Below are 18,655 nucleotides of genomic sequence, written 5' to 3' on the forward strand. Positions count from 1 at the left end.
ACTACGTCAAAAACCTAAACCAGTATCAGAGGTACAGCAAATCTATTCCACTATCCAGGGAATACTTTCAAAGTCAAGTAGCTCAGCACATTTGTGTGTGGGCATTTGAAATTGTTTCTTCAATGCAGATACTCAAGGAGCTTATGAGGTGGTTTATTTCCAAAGAGAAGATAGCCAGCCATTAAAGTGTTTAGGGTTGACAGGCATGTACTAAGCCACATTTGGTTTCCTGGTTCAGTAAGAGTATTTATTCTTATAATTAAGATTTGCTACTTCTAGTTCCCTTGATGAAATGTAATGTGCTTACTATTATGCAGATGTTCTTTCTTAATCTTTCAAGAATATATAGGTTTTGCTTTTAAGACTGCTGTTAGAGCTTAACTGTTGCTGACAGCTTCTGTCATAGTGTTTGCTCTGAGAGGTAAGATGTTTCTCATACTCCTTTTCTACAGCTTTTTTTGGCCTCAGCTGTTTCCCAGAACTTCTTTTTCTAGTTGTTTTTATCTAGATGCAGAAAAGCAGAAGGCAGCTGATTCTGCAGGCAGTGTCAGCAAGGAGCACATCTGCACTGTTCCCAGGCCCCTGGCCAGCAGGGGAGAGCTGAAGGTCCAAAGTCACCCTCTTTCTGTTCCCAACAGTTCCCGACAGCCTGACACACCTGGGCAGCGCCTGTATTTAGTTACTTGGCTTGTATAGCAGCAGTTAACTAAAATTATGACTAAACTTTCCCTAAGAAAAAAGAGTCCTTGCCAGTCTCAGCTACCAGGGACCTGAGAATTGATTCCTGATATGCTATTTCCTGTTGTCATTTTCGGTGTCCCTCATGAGAGCAGGATGGAAACAGTCAGTAGCCAGAACACTGAGGTTTGTATTTCAGTGCAATGCACAGAGCATCTTGCACCAACCAGCCTCAGCTGCTGTTTACAGACATTACTCTTCCTACTAACTCAGTATTCAAATACTGAAAACACCACCACCAAAACCATTTTAGCTCTTGCCTCCTCCCATTCCCTTAGTAAACAAATTACATGAACTGAAGGGACTTTTTCATACCTGCAGAGATGTCTGCTCACTTAAGGAAATACCAAATAGCAAATTCAGGTTGTTTCAATAGGAAAGATGAACCAGAAAGGAACTGTGCATGATCACACAGCCAAGGGACAGTCTTTGTTTCCACAGCATAAGCTAGACACAGAAGGGCACCACTCGACTCAAATCACCTGCATGCAGTTACTGGAACAGGACTCAGGTAGCTGGAAGCAGCAGCTGGCCTCAGACCTGGTTCAGCCCTGACAAAGCCAAGATTATTAACAGAAGCTGACAGTGTCAATTCTGCTATATGTCACCATTGAACTGGGTCAACAGCATTTTGCACTCACATCTTGGGCTGAGTCCTGAGGAAAAGTCAGTTCTTAAAGCATCAGGTCTGCTTCTATGCAGACTCCATACTGAGGACATTTCTGCAGCACGTCCTGTTCTCAGGTGACTGGCATTTTGACTACAGACTAGAAATATTTTCTTGGTCTTAATTCTTAGATGTGGCCAAAAATGGAACTTTTGACACTTCAATATTTCCCTTTCCTCTGATTCAGAAAGAATAGTTGCAAACTTTCCATAAAAGTAAAAATAAAGTGTGTCGGAACCACTAAGGCAGTAATGCTTACATGCCTCATTTGGGTCTTTTACCTTATATTGAAAAATTTGAAAATTAATTGATTCAATTCAACTTAACCAAATTTGTTTATAGAGTCTTAATCATCAATGAAGTGAAAGAAGCCTTGAAAAACAACTTGTTTTAATTGATGAAGCATTTTTAGAGAGATAAGTGGTTGCACTAGAAGAATTTCAGCTGGCCCTTTCTAATTTTCTTTTCTCATAAAAAGAAATCAGGCTTCCTAATCTCACAGCCTACATCAGCAGAGGCTCTGCTGCTTTTTTGCTGAGGCTGAATTTCTGGTGGTCACAGTTATTTCTATATGTGGTAATTTCCTTCCTCTTTCAAACACTAAAACTCAATTTGCTTAAGCATATATTGGTGCATTACTACACAGATATGGGAAATGGTTTTATTTATTGTTCCAGTAAACGTCCTTTCAATAAGGACATGCAAATACAGAAAGAGCTTGGCTCACAGAACGTTACACTGTCAGTGAGGAAGACAGTATAATTTTTGGAAGAACCTTGGAAACCTCTCATCTCTCCAACACTTCACCCTACAACTAATGGAGACGACATGTTCTAGGAAAAATAGCACAACCTTTCCCATTGTATGCACTATATAAACAGATTTATATTGCAAATCAATCCTTACTGACCATCTTAGAACAAGGCTCTTTCTGCAGCCAGCTTTCAAGGAGAAGACCATTCCTTACACATGTGAGATTGAGTAAAACAGGTTCAAAAAGTCTTGGACAGTCAAGTATGAGCAAACAGCTCCTGGAGTATACAATAGGTTAGAAACCCTAGGTCATAAACAAATAAATCAGAGGTGAACCCACTCATAGCACATATAAGAATAAAGGGTCAAATAGTTTAATGTTTCCCTGAGCTCTTAATGTGAGATGGCACTATTGCAATAGGCAGTTACCTCAGAACAATGCAAACCACAGGGGTTCACTGTGCTGCTATTGAAAGAAAACATCTTTCAGTCATGACAAAAACAGGTTTATAGCATCTCAGTAGCTAAAAAAGTGTGGTGAGGCAGTACAGAATCCTCAGAACCATACAGCTCAATGGATATTAAACTTTATCAAATAATTCCAAAAACCCCTTGGTTTTAATTAGAAGTGTTAGAGCAGCAATACTATAGACAGATCTCCATCAATATAATAAAGTAATTCCAGCTGCCCTGAAGAATGTAAAGTACTCTACTGTTCCTTCCAGCAAGGGAAGCATCTAGATCTCAAACTCGCATTACATATTGAACACAGCTCTAAGTAACACAATATTAGACTAGCAGTTTTTTAGTTAAAAGCATGTCTGAGGACAAAGTAACAGCAGCATTCCATGATGGATGACAAATCCATAGCATACCAAGAAACCCATCCCCAGCAGTGGCACACCGTGAATATATTCCCTTGCTACCGCCACTGCCAGCAACACAGCTCCATTGGTACTATGCAAGGTTTTATGTAAACCAAATGCAGAGACAGCTGCTCTGAAATCTTAGAGATCTCATGTATATTAACAATTCTAGTGCTACTAGCATGACTTATGCTTCCACAACTTTGGAAAGGCATCGGTGTCCAAGAGATAAGAAGAAGCCCCAGGGAGTGCAGACAAAGTCAGAGAGACTCTGCACATAGCAATTGGCCTCATGTCATTGCAACTGCTCCCACTCAAGGCCCAAAAGGTCAAAAGCTGATTAGAACTGTTAAGCACCTGCACTGGATTACCAGTTCAGGACAGACAAGATTGAATCTCTCAGCTCTGGCTGGCACAACTGTTAACAACTAATCTCGTCCTTAGAGAGCAGCTCTGCAGCAAACAGGATTGCTGCTCAGCTCTGTTTTCCCACTAAAGCACCAGGCTCGCCTATCTGAAATGACAGCTGCTGTTTCATATACCACCTCTATAACTGTGACTCAAGTCTCATTGCAGAATGTCAACATTTGTGTTCAACAAATATGATTCACCATGTTTTGAAAGTAACAGAAATGGAATGATAGAGGCAGCATATGATTCACTGCAGCCTTGAAACTACACAGAGCTATGTTGAATTAGAATTATGCTACCAATATTTTTTATCTCTGAAATATTTGCAACAGTTATTATGAATTGAGAAGACTGTAAAATAAACACTTAAAACCAGAAATTGATCAATATAGTTTGACAAATCTTGACACAAACCCAGAGAAAATTATCTATGATTTTTTTTCCCCCCATTTCTAGTTACACTTTCACTGAAGCACTCTTGCTTTCATTCTTCCTTTAGGTTTTCTTTAGGTATGTCTTCACCCAGTCTCCTATTGCTGATCTCTCTCATTTCATTATCTAGACTTAAATGATGCTTTTATATTTTTCCATGTTCATTTTAAATTGCACCCTTTGACTGTAGGTATGGTGCCCCTAAGCGACATTTTAAAAATAATTTTTAAAATAATTGATACTTCATTTTTGCATATCTTTGCTTGTTATTAGCAATTCATACATTATGTATATAATGGCACTGGAGGCAAAGATAAATTAAAGTTTCTGTGGGGCAGGAATCATGCAGAGATTTAGCAAGGGATTTTTTTTTTTCAAAGCCACAAAAAACATAAGCTAGATAAAAGAGAAAAATATTTTTTTAATGCCCTTTGAGTAAAAATGTGAATTCAAAATTAGCATATTAACCATGATTCAGCAAATGAAGATGGGAATAATTTAAGCACATGTCTATATGTTTTATCAATTCAGAGTCCACATCTTGTCTGAATTCATGTGAAATCTCAGTTTTGGCCATAAAATTCTGCTTCCCCTCCCAGAGGAGCTTACATTTGTGAGTAATGCCACACCTGAGAAACACATCACAGCTCTGAGCCCAGACTTCTCCAGTTCATTTGTAATAAATCTAAGATTGGTATTTGCCAAACAGTTTCCCAGTTGACCCTGAAGTTCTGTAGCTCTTATCCTTACTTTTTTTTAACCCTCTTACCCTTTTCAACCTTTTCTCCTCTAGCGTAAGGCCATTCAGAAAGATGACCCACAACCCAGCGTTATATAAGTGAGATATTACTAAAAGAAGCAAGGTTTAGTTTGAAGTACCCTGTAACACCCAGCTAAAGTACAGAGTTGTAAATTTAGTATGTAATATAGTTACAATCTGTAAACCTGCTCTGCAAACTGGTCTCACTGTACAGCCACTTTGCACACAAAGTGCTATTACTACCACTAGATGTCAGTTTTACACACTTTAAAATGGCCAATTTCCTTAAAAATAGTATTTCGCCCTTCACAACAGAAATAGTTCTCAATTATGTCATTCTTTCTGAACTGACCTTTAATTTTAAGTATCTTACTTTTTATTTACCTTCATTCCACTTCTCCCCCAACCCCTTGGGGCACAGCTCTCCTTTATTAAAGAAAAAAAAAAATCCACTATACATTTATTCCATGATTTTCTCAGTCTGAGACACTGACAGTTTTTGCCAGATATCACTGACAAAAATCTGTATCTCAGGTTGTGTCTCTAGAGGCCAGCACTGAAATCTTACTTTTATTTCCCAGAGATATTTTTATATTCCATAAGGACACTTTTACTAAGAGATGCCAAAGTAATTACAAATAGGCTGCCATGCCAGTTAATAAGGGGTATCACTGATATGACATATTGCAGTTTTATGATTTTTCAGACTTTTACTTATACTGACCACCTAAATGTAGATAGTTTTATTGATACTTCTAATCTCTGCCTCTCAAAAGTCAAAAATGTAGCCATACATTCCTCCTAATCTCATACAAAGGCTCTTTACGGGAGTTTTTCTTAAGAAAAGTTTTCATTAACTAGTCTTAACATAAACTTGGTCATACTGAACACAGAACTTCTATATTATGCATTTATCACAACAAAATGGAATTGCTTTTTGTCAAGTAAGTCTGTCTTTATTCCCTCCCCACAAAGAAAAATCACTGAAGAAAATTAGGAGGAAGTCAAATTCATTGTATATTATTACATTCAAATATATGTACACACGCACAAAAACCAACAAACATCTCCAGAGCTGCCCATGCTCAGAACTGGAAATGTTACAGAATGCAGCTCTGAATTTATAGAAGTTAATGACAAGACTGTCACCTTACTTGAAGCTGTACTGCCCAGACAGTGACAGTTCAGCTAGCAACACACTATGTTTGTTTATCATGTCAAAGGAATGATAAACATTCCCTCACCCTCATTCACATCAAAATCTGACATTTTCCAGCTCCTACTGATCCTTCACAGCTCTCCTGGATTGTTCAAGGCATTCTTTGCACCTGCAGCCGTAACCATCTTATAGAAGTGCTTGCCCACCAGAAAGGACTGGAAAGTAAGGAAGGGGAAAAATGTACTTCAAAGAACTTCAAAACAGAGTTGGAAACACTGTATCATGCAATCAACTCTATCAAAAACTTCCTCCAAAGACATCTGAAAACTTTTTTTAGGCAGCAATTCCATTGAAATCATCCCTGTGCACAATCTCAGTAACCGTGAAAGAGTGGCAAAACAACTCCAAGGCAAACACAGAATCCAAAACACATCAAGTCACATGACTGCTGACAGCAATGTTCCTGACTTGGGAGCCTTCCTTAGAGAAGTGCTCTGCCTGGGGCAGATGAGGATGTCCTCTATGCTACACGTAGTGTTGCAGCATTTTACCCCATTCCCTTTGCCTTCCTACCACACACTATCCCTTACCCACCTACCAGGCATCCCCAGGGCTGCAAAATACCCTAAATCCCACCCTGCCGAGGCACATGAGCCACCCTCACCCACACTGCTCCCTTGCCAGCACATGCACAGAAGCAGAGCACCTCAGACACGCCAGACCCTCTGCATGTACTGCACAGTCCCTGGGCGTGAGCCAGTCTGAAGGTCTCCAGACGAAAATTCACAAAACCTGCTTGTGTCTGCAGCCCCAGGCTGTACAGATCGTACCTTCTCTTCGCTTTTGATGCAAGGCATCTCCTTTGTCAGCACCCATGGTGGCAATCAGCTACAGCAGGATAGGCTCTGGTCCAAGACATGCTTCTGCAAGTAAAGGAGCAAAGGACACACCTCAAGCAGTTGCACTGCTACAGCATTTCTCTTGCTCCAGGATGCTATCTGCAGAACAAAGCTGGTTGGCTTGATCTGCAAGCTAGGAATTTTGGTTACTCTGAGCTACTGAACTACGTAAGTGAGTTAGTGAGAAAGTTGATGCTGGGTGAATGAAGCAGCCAGTAGAAATGAAGAAATCAACACCAGGCTAGAAGAGAACAGATTTTTTTTAATATGCTTTCTAAATTGTGCTCTAATATAAAATTGTAAACATAAAAAACAAAACAAACAAAACAACAAACCAAACACACAAAAAAAAAAACCAACAAAAAACTAAACAATCTGTCCTTTTATTTCCTTATTGTGTATTTGGCAAGTCAAATCCCTCCAGGAAAGAAACTGCTTTAACTTCTTCTTTATCACACATATTCACTTGCAACTTATTCCATTCATGCCAATATGAATCACTAACAATGTATATCATAAGCAACAACAGAAGCAATGGTTAATTAAAATCTGGAAGCATTAGTCATCTTCTTACAGAAGCTACCATGTAATTTCAGAAGTGTTGAGTTTGCAAGATATTTTTGTATTCATTACTAGGACCAGAATTCTGCTGCTAAAGAACAGCAGCAGCTCTTAGTTTCAATCAATAGTACATTTTATTGAAGAAGAGGAAAAAAAAAAAAATCTTTCAGCTGGACCCATAGGTATCAATCATCTCAAACTTCAGTGAGACACATAGCTTGATCCCCTCATTGACAATTGTCCCAGGGGAGGAGAAATAGGTTAAAACTCTCTCAATAAAACATTCCCCAATAAAGGCATTGCTTAGATCCATGGCTTCCTTCTCTACCAAGCTCCACAGCAAGTTTAAAAAGTGATCTGACCACACACACAGAACTTGCCTGTGTGGAAAGGCAGCTGTGCTTAGGCAGCACATTCCAGCAAACAGCATCTTGGAAGGACTGAAAGTTACACAAGATATTTCTCTGATATCACCAAGCCATTATACCCCAGCAATCTTTACACACACAAGTAAATGTTTAAATACTCTGTTTTGCAAAGAAAAGGGAGTGAACAAGAATCAAACCCTTGCAACAAAAAGCATAGCTGCCTCCTTCTCCTCTTCTTAGTTAAAAAGTGCAAGAGGAGGTGAGGAAATGTCCCCACTCCTGCTGGTCATTGTTATGCAGAGGCAGTTTGGTGAGTCGCCACTACAGCTGATGAAGCCAAAGGACCCCGGATGGGCCTTATGGCAATCACACAGCTCAATACAGTTTTAAATTTCCTCAGGAATTTGGTGATTTCTAGATCTGCTGGATCATCTGCTACTTACCACACCCACTACATGTAGATATGCATCTGCTTTTTGTTACAGTATAATTACAGGCTAAGTATTAAATGTAGATGCTTTTTTACTGTCTGAAATGGCGTATTTTCACAACAAATATGTCAAAGAAATGCAGAGATTCACTGGAATTTAAATATAGACCGAGGAAATATGTTTTCTCTGAGAATGGATGCTCTCCACTTGGTCTTCTCTCGTACACTTATTAGTGTCTCCATTTGTATGCCTGATACAAACCCATCTATCATGCTGATGAGATGGTGAGAGAAAAGGCAAAATAGTTTGGTTTAGGGCTGATGGCTAGGACATTATTCAGAAAAAAAACAGATAGATCTGGGCAAATATCAGTCATACCACAGTGAACTCAATATCCCTGAGTTCACTGGAAAGTTTATATTTCAGAGATTTCACATCCACTATAGGTATGCCTAGGAAGTGTCAGGAAATACACAAATTAATTTGCTCTTCCCAACACAAAAATAGATAGGAGGGATAGAATTGCATCTACTAAATGGACATGTTTTCAGCCTGACCTACACTCTGCTGAAGTCTATGCTGAAAAAGGGGGCATTTTAGCACTAGAATGTTTCTGGACTGAAAACATGCAATCCCATGCTTGGTCTTAGTACAATCCAGAGACTTTACTGGAAATTTTGCACTAAAGAAAAACCATAGATAAAAAAAGGTTTTATTTAGAATAATTTAAAACTCTGACTTGAGACGTTTGCCTGCAAGCTGCTCACTAGTTTGAACAGCAAAATACTGCATGAACTCCTTGTTCACACTGAGCTGAAAGGTATAGAGAGCTACACAAACTATTGAAATCATTTGGTGAAACTTTGCAGTACCTGCATTCGCTTGTTCAGCACTAGAAGGGGCACTTTATGTGCCAAGGTAGCACACAAAAAATTCTATTTCTTTTTCATCACCAGCTTTTCATGGGTTGAGAAGTCATGCAGAACTTTAGAACAAGAACAGAACAAACATGAGGTTAATCATATCCCAGCCACTGCTCAAGTATCTTCCACTCAGCCATTGTTATCCTAATCTTCTGATTTGAGTGAAAAAAATGCAAAGAAATTCTGTAGTGAAGAGACCATGTTAAATGGCTTGCTTATCACTTCTTGAATGATTCATTAACCAGCATAATTTAATCTGCCACATGCCCAGTAAAATTCCAGTTTAGCAATGTAATGTGTGCTACCAGCTTTCTAGAAATATTACAACAGGCTAATAACAAAAGGTTAAGCATTAACCAAGATGAGACAAGCATGTAGCTACAAAACTAAAAACTGTTTTTTCAGGTCTTTCCTTCATTCACTTTTTAAAATATCATGTATTTCACTTCCTGAATTGCTCTTGAGTAAAATGATCCTCATTTAAACTATAAAACTTGTTTTTTTTTCAGAATGCAGCAGATCATGAGCTGAGCAGATTCAAAACAATGCACCAGCCGTAAGTGTCTCATCATTTTCATTTCCCCACTTAATGACAAATACACTTCTGCTCTGCCCATTGCTCTGTTAATAAATCAGGAAAAACGAGAATTGAAACCTCCTGCTCACGTGAACTTTAACATTAATTGACGGGGGTGGGACTTCCTCAGGATTAGGATCCTGGAATGTTTACAAGAGCTGTGGTTCAGATCAGCTGACAGGAAAGTCTTCTGCAACAGATGCTGGCTGTTATTATTCCTCAGAACAGAAAGGGACAACCAACCATAATATTAGTAAAAGTTCAACTTATTCCAGAACACAAGGCTCTTTGCTTGTATTGTAATCGAGATCAAATTTTCAGAATTGGTTCATCTGCTACTTAGGGATTCATTTAAGTGATCAGTTTAACAAAGTACTATGTTGAAGTAATTTAAATAGAATTTAAATATAGTACTGAATAAGCAAATATAAATATAACAGTTGAGAAATGCCTTCATATGACTTGTGAAAAATCAAGTTAATTTCAAAACATATCCTTAATGTTCAAATATATTATTTCTCTTGTAGTACTACACAGAAATAATATTAGAGAATTTTCTCTATTAGCCAATGAAACCAAGAAGACTTCAGTTTAATATAGTTTGTTGCTGTTCTTCACCTAATGGTTGTTATTATTCCATGTAGCTTTCCCCTCCCTAACAAGCTGGGAAAACATTGATCTATTTTAAAATTGTTTTCTGAATTCTACTCTATTGGTATGAAACTGGATAAACTTGAAGGCATTTTTACCCAAAAAATTCCTATTCATAAGAATTCATTGAGAGCATAGGTAAATATTCTTCCGGGTTTAATTTAAGAATTGACTAGATGACTTAAAAAAATCAAAGTATTTTCTTGCAAAGCACTTGTCTAATGGGACATCATTTTGAGAGAAAATGTAGAGAGAATTAATATTAACTCAACCAAGGATACATTTTCTGTTTCTGACATACATAAATCTGATCTACTGCAATACTGGGGCAAACAATTATATTGAACTGAAGCCAAGAGTTGAACTTCTGCTGATGTGAGCATTCAAGCTTTGAATCCTCAAATTGTATATTGGAATAACAAAAGTGTTTTGCCATATGAATTCTGTGTCCAGAGCATTAAAATTCCTTAAATTCACAATGTGGATGTCATATCCTTAGTACCAACTTCCAGTCTAAAATCTGTCACTCGTACGTCTTACTACTTGCTATTGCAAAAGCTGCCTGAGTTTCTAGCACTCACAGTTTAACTGGAGACAGTCTACATTGATCCATCCACCTCAGACCGACCGACCTGTTCAAGTATGTTCATGCAGCAGGTTATTTATTCCCCATGGACCAAAACACTAAGCATAGATAAACAGAAAATTAATAATTGCCAGACAAGATGAAATCCTGTGTTTCTTCTGGCAGTGGCCAGGCCTTCAGGTCTCAGCCTTTATGAAAGTTTCTTCATGAGGCTTCATTAGGCAGGAGTTCTCTGACCACCAGCAAAAGCTCTTTGCCTTTCCCATTCTAGTTCAACACTTGGTATTCTTGTTTTCCACAAGATTTTGCATCTATAAGGCTGTAAGTGCTCTTTGAGCTGGAACACATGGTTATTCCCCGTTCTGGGACGTCTCATGACAGGGATACCAGGAGCAATCTGCAGCCATGCTTGGGTGTGCTTCCCTGCCCTCTGCACCAAACACCTCCACTAACTTAATGTAAGGCCCTTTTCCCTCTAGGCAGTACCATGCTTGTTCTCTAAGGGGAAAAATTATCTGAGCAAAAAAGACAAAATGATTTATCTGGAGAGTTTATCATAGTAATTCTGTTTTGATACCCTTAAGTAAACTTTTTTTGCACTACACTTCCCATGAAATCTCTTACTATATACTATTGGGTTTACTACGTCAGTGTTGGCTTGACAGCCTAATGACAGCTCCATATGAACTGGTTCCCACCCACACTTAAAGCCACAGGTCTATCTACGTTGTTTCTGAGCAACTACTGGATATTAAGGTGAAATTACCAAGGTGCAGTCTCTACTAGTGTCTTGCCCTACCTCTGAAAACAGTAATGAAAGATTTTCTTCCCCACGTGCTAAACAATACCGTAAGAGAGGCTGCTTTAAAACACAGGACAGCAGAGTATTGAGTCACTAGTCCAAATCCTCTCTGGAGCTGCCAGGGTTGTGCAACAAACTGCTCTCTCAGGTTTACACATTTTCAGCAATCCCAACAGCATGTTGAAATCTCGAGCTTTGCTTAAAGTCTTTTCTCCTGCCCAAGCCCCATTGTATTTTTCACTCCACACAGCAGACTCAGTTGATAAACTCTCACCCTGGAAGCCTGAGATCACCCAAAACACTGAACTAGTTCACTCTCAAGAATGCCAGTACAACTGCACTTCCCAGGTACTTCCCATGAGAGCAGTTTCAAACATCCCACTGATTAGAGCCACGGGCTCATTTAGTCAGTGCTGACATTTATGTCAGGGAGAACGCTATATAGAAGAACACCATGCACCTACATGCACCTACAGCACCTACATTCAGGAGCACTTTTTAAGAGAGTGCAGGTACCATAATCAACCTCATACCACAGATAGATGAGAATACTGGAACTTAACGCCTTTCCAAACATGCTGTCTTGCAGGCAAATAAGATCAGTATTTACAACTGTATTCAGCAAAACCCAGCATACAGGCTGTAACTCAATTACAAACATCCAAAATTTGGAAGCATATCTCAAGAAAAAAATTTAATTACAGCTCCATCGCCTCAGTATAGATATTCCAAGACTTACAGTATCAGATGTTTATGCAGAAGTTTTTTCATAATGCTTTCAGCTTACCTAAGTTTCATTTTCCTAGGGACCATGAAATTAAAAGGCTGCTTTTATAGCTAATGTGATTAAAAATTCATCCCAGATCAAACTCAGAATAAATTTTGCTCTCAGCTCAGGAGCTCCGGGGACTGCTTTACAAAATCAGGACTGAAATCTTTCATCACAAAATCAGTACTTTCTATCACATGCAAATTCAGAAGCCTGTTCTGGCTGTGACAGATTGCCAAATAAATGAGAAATCCTCACCTGCAAATCAGGTTTGAGGTGTCAAGTCTTGAGTTTACCATTTGTATATAGCAACACGCAGTTATGGAAGATCCTGGGTAATAAGTGAGCTAAGTTGCAGAACACATAATTAAAAGTTCTGTTTAATTATGGTGTGGGCAGCATTTGATCTCCTTTCCTTGAAATAAACATCTATCAATTTTCACTTCTGTGAAATTTATTACTTTATTCCACCAGGATTTTATAGCATATGCAGAAAAATTAGCTATGCTTAAATCAAGTAAGTATTCTGTAATTAAGAGTGATTTCTAGGTTAGTTTCTAACATCTTTTTTACTTGATTTGATTATAATTTTAAGAACTCCAAACTGAAATTTTCCATCCTTGCCTTCCAAGAATAGGCAATGTCTTTTCCTGAATCATATTAATAAATTCTCAGTTGTAAGAGCTGTTAATACCAGGAAAGTATGTTTCTCATGCTGATATGTTCTACTTGAGATGTCTGAACTTGCATAGTTCAAACTGCAAGAACTAGAAGTGTTACACATTAACACCTTTTTTGTTCTCTACTCACTTTTTTTCTTTTATTTCTTTATTAGGAAGGTAAACAACTTAATGTGGAAAATTCACTTTTCAGCTTTTACACAGACATCAAAACTTACATACACTTAACCAAAGACAATTCCTAACAAAAATATTAATAAAATTAATGAGATTTTGTGGTTTAAGCTACGACAGATTTCTATGACAACTAAGGCGTTTCCCTAAAAAAATAATAATGACAAAGAGCTTTTGCTGTCTCTTTACGCAATATCCAGCAGCACAGAAATCTTGTCTTGTTCAGACCATCTGCATTTGGATTTTCCCCACTCCATAGAAAGCTTTGAGCTATAAAACAAAAGCAGTAGATGACTTCCAATGCCTGGTAAGCAAAATTTTCCCATATCCTTGGGACATACTATAATGTTTTCTTATTACCCTATATCCTTTAAATACCAGTCCTGACTCAGGCTGAAAGTTTTATATCTAAATACGTAGATTTGGTTCCTTGCTTTCTTTAGGTTTTGTTGTAGCTTAAATGCCACTAAAAATCTCCACTTATTCCCAAAACTCCAAAAGGCCAGGGTTGGAAATTCAAAAAATACCTCTTCATACAGCAAGACTTCCCAATAAAAAATGATTCCTAAAAGAGACCAGAACGGGTTTCCAGTACATAACTCTAGTGTCACAGAAACATTCTATAGGACATTATAAATATTCCAAAGGAAAAAGAAAGTATCTGAATTTTACCTCAAATCCCATTTTTATGCATTAGCTAGTAATTTTTAGCATATAAAGTCTATGAGAGAAGTCTTCCCAGTCATCAAATACTTATAGGCATCCACTGCCTGAAAATTAGAATGAATTCTGGATATTCTCAGGTTCACAGGAGGATCTAGGAAATTTTTGTTCAGCAAAACAATGCCATCCTGCCCTATTTTACAGCAGCAGTAAATATTACACTTCTGCAGCAGAAAGGAAGCAACAGACACTTGCACTGCAGCAATGCCTCTTCCATCCTGCCATGAGCAGTGGAGACCTTTGCAATAACAGCAGTCACTCAGGGATAAGGACAGGCCACCTCACAACTAAGGAGCATAAAGATGTAGCTAGAAACCACATTTGGCAGAGGTTATAGAGAGAAAACAGGTATCTGTATTCACTGGAGAATGTAAATCAGTCTTTGAAAAATATTCTAGAAATAGTAGCAAAACAATTCTCTCAAAAGTTTAAAATATACAAAAATGCACAAAATATACAAGTCCCGACATGCAGATATTTGCTGGGGTCTTCCTGCTTTTCAAACAGCAGAGGAGGCAGTTCATTTGTTACTGTGCTACAGTACTGCAGGTGTGGTTAAAGTGGGAACTAACTTGGCAGTATTTAATTCCTGTGGTTCTGTGTACTATATTCCTGCCCCTGGGCTGAGCAGAAAAAATACATAACAAAAGGTTTTCTTTATGTGCATACCACTGTTAGACTGAATTATCACTATTGTAATTTTGAGGAAGGCCTCAGGGTTAAGATATATTGTCAGTATTGGAGGGATTTTTCCCATGTTTCTGAAAATTGCATCGGGAAACTTCAATGAAATTAATTAATTTTGTCCCTTCTTACTGAAAATAATCCCATTCTCAAACATATTAAATACCAGTTGATATTATCTGGAGGTCACCAAAGAACTGATAAAGTATGAAGATGTCAGAGAAAATCACAAATTATCTTCCCAACACCCTTGATGCCATGATGGAAACCAGTTTCAAGCTGTCTGAATATCATTTTGTCCTCCTTTTCCCAGTTAGGAAAGCACAGAGGCACAGATGCTGCAGCTTCAGCTGGGCTATGTACATAATGTATTATATATCACATATAAATCAGTACAAGTCTAGAAGTGTCTCCAGAAACTCCAGAGCCTCCTCTTCTTCAGCCCCATGATTTTCCATTACATATTAACATTAATGTTCATTAATGTTCAGGACAGTTTATGAATTAGAAAATTATAGAATTAGTGAAACTTACCCAATCACTTTTCATGCTACCCCTCCATGCTCAGCCATCTATGGAATGTCATGAGAGGGGGCAGGGGTAACAGTTATAAGTGCTTCTTTAATATTGAAACTATGCTCATTTTTAGGGACTTTCAGTAAGATAGATCAGAGATACTTTTTAATAATAGTTAGACAGACTAGAGATCTATCAACCCTCTTTGAGGAGCAAGAGTGGATCAGCCTGCTGGTCCAGGGGAGGGACTGTAACATTCAGCTTCATGTCACTAAGTTTTTGTGAAAGTAGAAATCTTTCCCTTTTTCAGTACTCTAAATAGCCTAAATAGCAATGGAATATTAGTCACATAGCAATTCAGTTTGGGTACCAAAAATCAAAGAAACGGGTCATCTGTTTAGGACATGTAAAAGAGCTGCTTAGGCTTCTACACAAAGCCAGAAGCAAAGACCAGAAATGAAAGCTGTTGTCCAAATCACAAACCACTTCTTCACCAACATATTTTTGGACAGGATCCTTTTCCTCCACCCTGTCAGTTGATGTGCTTTCCTTTTCTCTATTACATGTCTGTACTCAGACCACAGAGAAGAGGTTGTAGTTTCAATTCACTGGTCTTTCTTCCCTTTTAGAGAATCATATCTGTTAGTCAGAAAGTGCTGCACCTGGGACTCAAAACCAAAGAAAATAACTTTTGGCTCATTCAAGCAATGAAGTGTGAAGGGCTATTAATTTATAATCTCATTTTAGCAGAATTCCACATGTACCCCAGCTCAAGTACACATTGGGCAGAAAACAGAACAGATGTCTGGACTCATTCTGTTCCAATGGCCCAAACTAGAGTCCTCTCAGTTTTTGGAAGAAATATATCACTTCATTTACAGTGTGTTATCAACATATATTTATGCTCTTTGTAGGAGGGACATTTCATTCTTCTTGCTTTAGACTAGCTTCTGTAAAACAAGTGAAAACACAACCTCTTTTGCTTTTGTATAAGGATGTGGAGAGCTTCATTCATTAGTTCATGTGTTTATGCTGTGATGTCACCTGGTCTATTCACTATTTCTAAGATAGTGGAAGAAAGTATAAAACCAAATCATGTAAGCTTTATTCAGTTCAGAAATGAGAAAAGAACAGGTTCAGATGATACTAAACAATGAGAACTGCAGTACTTAAAAATGAGGCCATCAAGACAAGCAAAGTAGAGAAGTTACAAGACGAGCTGCAAGAAGTTAAGGGACCATAGCAGGAGGGTCAGATGCAGCTGCAAGCCAGACAGTTGGGGCTGCAGCAACCAGACATTTGAAACAGCTTCAGAGGAGGCTTCTCAGTGCAGCTGGGCTGGAAAACATGAAGTGCACTTGGTAAGAATGCCACAGCAGCCCCTTGTGCAACAGAATTCAAGACCTGAAACCCAACTGTCTGAAACCCATAGAATTAACTTTGCCAAAAATATATATTTCAAAGATTTGCCCCCGCAAAAAAATGTAGAAATTATGTTCAGCATGCAAATAATAACCTTTTTACTAGCACCTTTCTTATAAAGTCCCTTTCCAAGAGCAAGCAATGGGAGGAATGTAGGATCACCTTAGTAACATCACAGACACTGACATGGCAGCACAGTGCATAGCTGCATGCAGATGTACTGACACTCATCACCACATGACTCGAGGTATCGGAGAGCCTCTCTGGATAGATCACCTGTAACCACCTAAATACAGACAGTATCATAATATACATATTTATCAAATTATGAGTCACGAGCATCTTCATGCTGGCTTTCTCATTTTCAGTGCTTCAGAGCACCTGTATGCTTGCAGAGAGTGCAGTATAGGGACTGAGGAGATACCATCAAGCACAGGAGATGCTCAGCTGCCAGAAGCAGGAACACTGCTCTAATGGATGGTGCACAGACCAGAAATGTCTTGTTTCAAGTTGTAGCTCTGCTACATCTTGCTCCAGAGACTGCTCAGCTGTCACCAGCTCCAGCACCATGCTCCCTCCAAATACAGTATAAACACACTTTGACTTTACAGTCTTGGTGTTTGTAATTCTTAGAAATAAAATTCAGGTATGCTCTGAATTCTTGAAGAGGAGAACTATTTTCAGGGCAGACTATGGCCAGTCTTTTGCCACAGTTAACAGCAGCTTTCCAGCAGGATGCTACGGTTCAGGACTACTCAGACCACATCTTGCAGGTTATTTTATCAAGCTCTTGGAGAACAGAGGGATTAAAGGAAATTCTCCATAGCAGGGAGGCAGGTCAGTCTCCCTGTCCAAATCTGTTTTGGTCTGGTCTGAAACTGCTGCTGAAAATTAAAATGGAACAGTATTACCTAATCTGTCTTTAAAAATATCTTATTTCATTCTTCCACAAGCCATCCCTGATTTTTCAAACCCTGACAATCTCCTGTTTCTAATAGCCAAGAATTCTGGGAAGAAAAACAAAAGGAGATTTTATGTATTTAACAGTTCTTACACTAGCTTTTCTGTTTTCTCCTCTACCTACTGCCATTGCACATTTTAGGTGCTCTCAAATGATACCCTTGACAAAGCATTAGGTCTCAGTTTCTTCTTCACAATTCTGGCACTGAGTTTGACGGACACCTGCTACCACAGCTCTGTCATTTCTCCTATTTAGTTCCTCACTGCACAGTTTCATGGCTTTTTATTATTTTACCCAGCTGTCAGAATACAGACTATAAACTAAAAATATGTTTCCATTTCACTTAACATACCTTACCATGCATTTCATAAGTGTAATCAATCCTTTCCTAAATCACTGATCTGGCTGATATAATTAATTACCTTTATCAGTATATTAGTTCCTCATTTCATTCTTCTGGCTCAGGGAATAACCTGAAGAAATACACGAGAATATTAGACACATGCATACTGTTGGTTTAATTAAGATACTACAGTTCAAGAACACAGAAGTAAAAGAACTCTTTGTATTGCTTGGAATGTCAACATGAATTACCAGCTATATTCCTTTTGTATTACTAGCACAAATATTGTTCACATATAGCCCACAAATAGATAGATTTTAAAACACTCTGAAAAAGAGTTCCAAAGTCAATTATTTCTTAATATTATTTTTTATTTTTAAAGAAACAGAAGTACGATTCACATGTATAGTCTTGGAGGTATTCTCTGATGGATTGTCCCTTTCCAGGGATTTATTCAAAATTACAGATAAACCAAAAAATTTTGACAGTTTCCACTTTTAACCAAAAGCAGTACTAATTATGTATCATATACCTCCAGGCATTGGTATTTATTGGGTTTTCCCTTAAAAACAAGAAAAGGCAGCTAAATAAGCACTGCAAGGTAACAAATGTAGCTAATTTCTGATCACAGACCTTACTGATGATGTATTTCTAGCAATACTTTTCTACCATCATGAAGATGACTATCGCTTCAGATCCTCTGCTAATCACAATGAATAATGGGAATAAATCCATCAGGATTAAAGACATAAATGCTCCCGAACCAGCCTAAGACAAGCCAACACATCTGTATACATCT

General features: G+C 38.2%; 2 protein-coding genes across 7 annotated transcripts in view; one reads left to right on the top strand and one right to left on the bottom strand.

The window, feature by feature from the left end:
* The window catches only part of DNTT (DNA nucleotidylexotransferase), a 154,107-nt gene that overhangs the window by 125,862 nt on the left and 9,590 nt on the right, over positions 1-18,655 (bottom strand). Inside the window, exon 2 of the mRNA XM_086898965.1 lies at positions 17,936-17,986. The gene's annotated coding sequence lies outside the window, so the exon portion shown is untranslated. The remainder of the gene's footprint in view (positions 1-17,935; positions 17,987-18,655) is intronic.
* BLNK (B cell linker) overlaps positions 1-18,655 on the top strand; it is a 93,248-nt gene that overhangs the window by 21,578 nt on the left and 53,015 nt on the right. For all 6 annotated transcript variants that reach the window (XM_086898960.1, XM_086898961.1, XM_023929683.2 and 3 more), the window contains exon 3: positions 9,478-9,524. In XM_086898960.1, the coding sequence (XP_086755086.1) occupies positions 9,478-9,524 (47 nt within the window). The remainder of the gene's footprint in view (positions 1-9,477; positions 9,525-18,655) is intronic.

This window comes from Cyanistes caeruleus, chromosome 8, assembly GCF_971803275.1.
Source record: "Cyanistes caeruleus chromosome 8, bCyaCae1.hap1.1, whole genome shotgun sequence".
In the NCBI taxonomy this organism is placed as follows: domain Eukaryota; kingdom Metazoa; phylum Chordata; class Aves; order Passeriformes; family Paridae; genus Cyanistes; species Cyanistes caeruleus.